Source organism: Atta cephalotes (genome assembly GCF_000143395.1).
Source record: "Atta cephalotes unplaced genomic scaffold scaffold00089, whole genome shotgun sequence".
NCBI lineage: Eukaryota > Metazoa > Arthropoda > Insecta > Hymenoptera > Formicidae > Atta > Atta cephalotes.
This window is the reverse complement of record NW_012130153.1, coordinates 232488-235527: the sequence shown is the minus strand read 5'-3', so window position 1 is coordinate 235527 and position 3040 is coordinate 232488. Positions and strand designations below refer to the sequence as shown.

Here is a 3040-nt window from a genome sequence, read left to right as displayed (position 1 = left end):
TATATATATATATATATATATATATATATATATATATATATATATATATATATATAAAATCGTATTTTTTTTTCAAACAGCAAGAATAAACTTACGACGCGCGATAGCAATACAAATACAGTTTTCTTTCGCAAGTAACCTCGATTAATTTTCAACGATTCAAAATCGACTGACACGAATAAAATGACATGTGCGCGAACAACAATGCGTGTTCCATGGATCATATCTTATCGCCATTATCATGGATCTCACAGAAGAGGTAGGTAGGTTTATCTGCCGGAGGGAAAAAAATATGGGCCAGATAATTTTGTAGTATAACAAAAAGACGCACGAACAGAAATTCGAAGAAAAAAATTTGCTATATGTTTCGAATAAAAACATTTTCCACGTCAATATATACTTGCCATTGATCCTATGTCTCTACTGAAAGCAGAACAATTATGAAGTCTAATCAAAGCTATGCGCTTGTTTCTATTACTTTCATTAGTTAATCTCTCGCGAATTATACATTTTTTGTAAATAATTTCAATGAAATTATGAATTTGAATCTTAGAATCTTTCTCGATATGCTTCTCATATATAAACATAACAGAACAGTTGGCTTTAAAGTAATATAAGTTTTTCTGCAACACAAATGAAAATTACGAACGATTTAGCAAACACGATTAAACAAAACGACGTGCAATAACCAAAATCAAAAACAACATCTCGAATTGCAATAAATAGCGCATTTGATTAAGCATACCGTAAATTTTGTCGCGCTGAATATTTCAGTATCACGCATATTTCAAAGGAGTATTTATTTTCCAGGTTTTACAAAAAAAAAACATACATCCCCTTTGTTCATGTGATAATCGGAAAATTGACAAAACCATCATGTAGTCTATTAAATATCAAGAATTTTAGGTTCTGTATGTCGCGAGTGACAAGATTTTTAATTTAATCAAGAACGATATCTATATATTTTACAATTAAACAATCGACCTTAGTATATGGTATCCAATTCCTCGTTCAACTTTTTATTCCGTTTTTTTTCCGAAACTGATTTTTATGGAACTGATTCTACACGCTTGTGGGTAAATTATATCGTCAGTAATTTATCGAATCTATTGCGCGTTTAACATAGAATCGCGAAGAACACATTTATGAATGAATTGTGCAAAGGATCGACGCGACAAAGAGTGAGTAGACTCGCTAGATTCTCGAATATCACAAATACGCAATCATACAATACAAATGGAAACCGTGAAAAAAGAGAAATAAATTGGAAAGTGTACTCACCTCCGTGCGCTGCGATAACCTCTTGTTCAACTCGTGGAGTCTGTAGTCCGGTTGATTGTATCCATAGGCTGGAGTATGCCTCCTGGGGACAGGCAACGATCTGTCAGATCAAACCGATCGCTCATGTTAGGCGTGCTGTGTCTAGCGTGTTATTTTCGTGTGTGTACGTCGCGAATGTTTCATGCATGCATTACGCGACCTCCCCTCCCATCGCGTCGCGTTGTGTCGCGTTACTACATTGTGCGCCCGAATTTTCGTAAGGCGCCCCGAGGGGTGCGACTACCGGTTGGTCTTCTCTCCGAACGTGTGCACGCCGCAAAACGCGCTCGGATGTGACACAGATTCGCGAAATGTAGTTTACGACTTTTACCACGACCACGCCATTCTCGGTCCCTTTAATGCATCGCGTTACGGAAGCGGAGGTTTGAAATAGCACAACCTCGAAGGGTTTGACGCAATGCCGGTTTTTAATCGACTTTCTCAAAAAATTGTTCCATATTTATTCGCTTAGTGTTGTCAAAGTCAATTTTCCGGCATAAGAATGTTGTTAGATTATAATAATAATAATAATAATTATTATTATATCGAAAGATATGAAAATACAGCCAAATGTGAGCAACCAACATAAGGACTTGGTGTGATTTAAATTTAATATATTCACACGAAGATCTTATGTTGACTGACATTTGGCTGTTTTTTCATGTCTTTCGACATGATTTATTCTTTGGAGCTTGATTATTACTTTTATTGAATTTTATAAATAATTATAGTATTAATACATTATTAAAATAATTATTAATTTGCATAAATAATAATAATTTTCGTAAGTTCCGATTTCAACATTTTCGATATGTAACATATTCGAAAATTCCAAAGATTCAGATTTGTCTTAGTAGAAACACTGCTAAAAAGTATTTCTCAAGCATATGTACGTACAACGCTTTTTCATCGAGGGAGTTTAGACAATTCTCTATTGTCCAATTTTTACCAATATAGAAGTTATACTTAATTTCGGTTTAATTTACTTTAAGAAAAGATAAAAGAATGTAAAACTCATATTAAAGCCCTCTAAGCTGAGAAAAATTTCCGATTAAGAATGAACGAACCAGAAAATTCTGGTCGATCAGAATTTAAATTCTCAACTAGAATTATAATAATAATAGATTCAATCAAATCAGAAAATTCTGCTTTTTATCCATTTTTAATCAGAATTCCAATTAATGCAACCAGACTTTTTCGAGTGTACGTATTAGTAGAAACGGACATAAGGCAGAGAAATGCGATTTAAAGTTTCGGATACTAAAATCTTATATATAAAATTACCTATGAATAAAGGCCTTTAAAAGGCCCAATTTCTTATTAGCGCGTCTTATTCTTAATAGCGCGTATACGATCGCGCTGAAAAAACATATATCGACGAAAGTTTAGCCGTTCAGCTGTTTGGTAAAATAACGCTATATCAAATCAATAATGATGCGAAGGTCGTTGTATTTATTCTGTCAGTGCAATTGTTGGCGATCATCCAGACACCGATAATTTAATGTCACGAATCAATTATAACATTATCAAACACGATATATCCAGCAATTTTCACGAATTAGCCAATACAACGACAAACTGATTGCAATAATTTTGTAATGACAAACATAAACGTAAATTTATTCAGTATTTTTTGTCTCAGTTGAGATCGTTATATTTATCGCTTCATTATAAAGATCTGTTAATTTATTTAATTAAACGATTTATCTCTCTCTCTCTC

The 3040-nt window shown here is 33.4% G+C and overlaps 1 protein-coding gene across 1 annotated transcript in view; it reads right to left on the bottom strand.

Moving 5' to 3' along the window:
* LOC105624800 (LIM domain-binding protein 1-A-like) overlaps positions 1-3040 on the bottom strand; it is a 106938-nt gene that overhangs the window by 33394 nt on the left and 70504 nt on the right. Inside the window, exon 2 of the mRNA XM_012206150.1 lies at positions 1282-1381. Within this exon, the coding sequence (XP_012061540.1) occupies positions 1282-1381 (100 nt within the window). The remainder of the gene's footprint in view (positions 1-1281; positions 1382-3040) is intronic.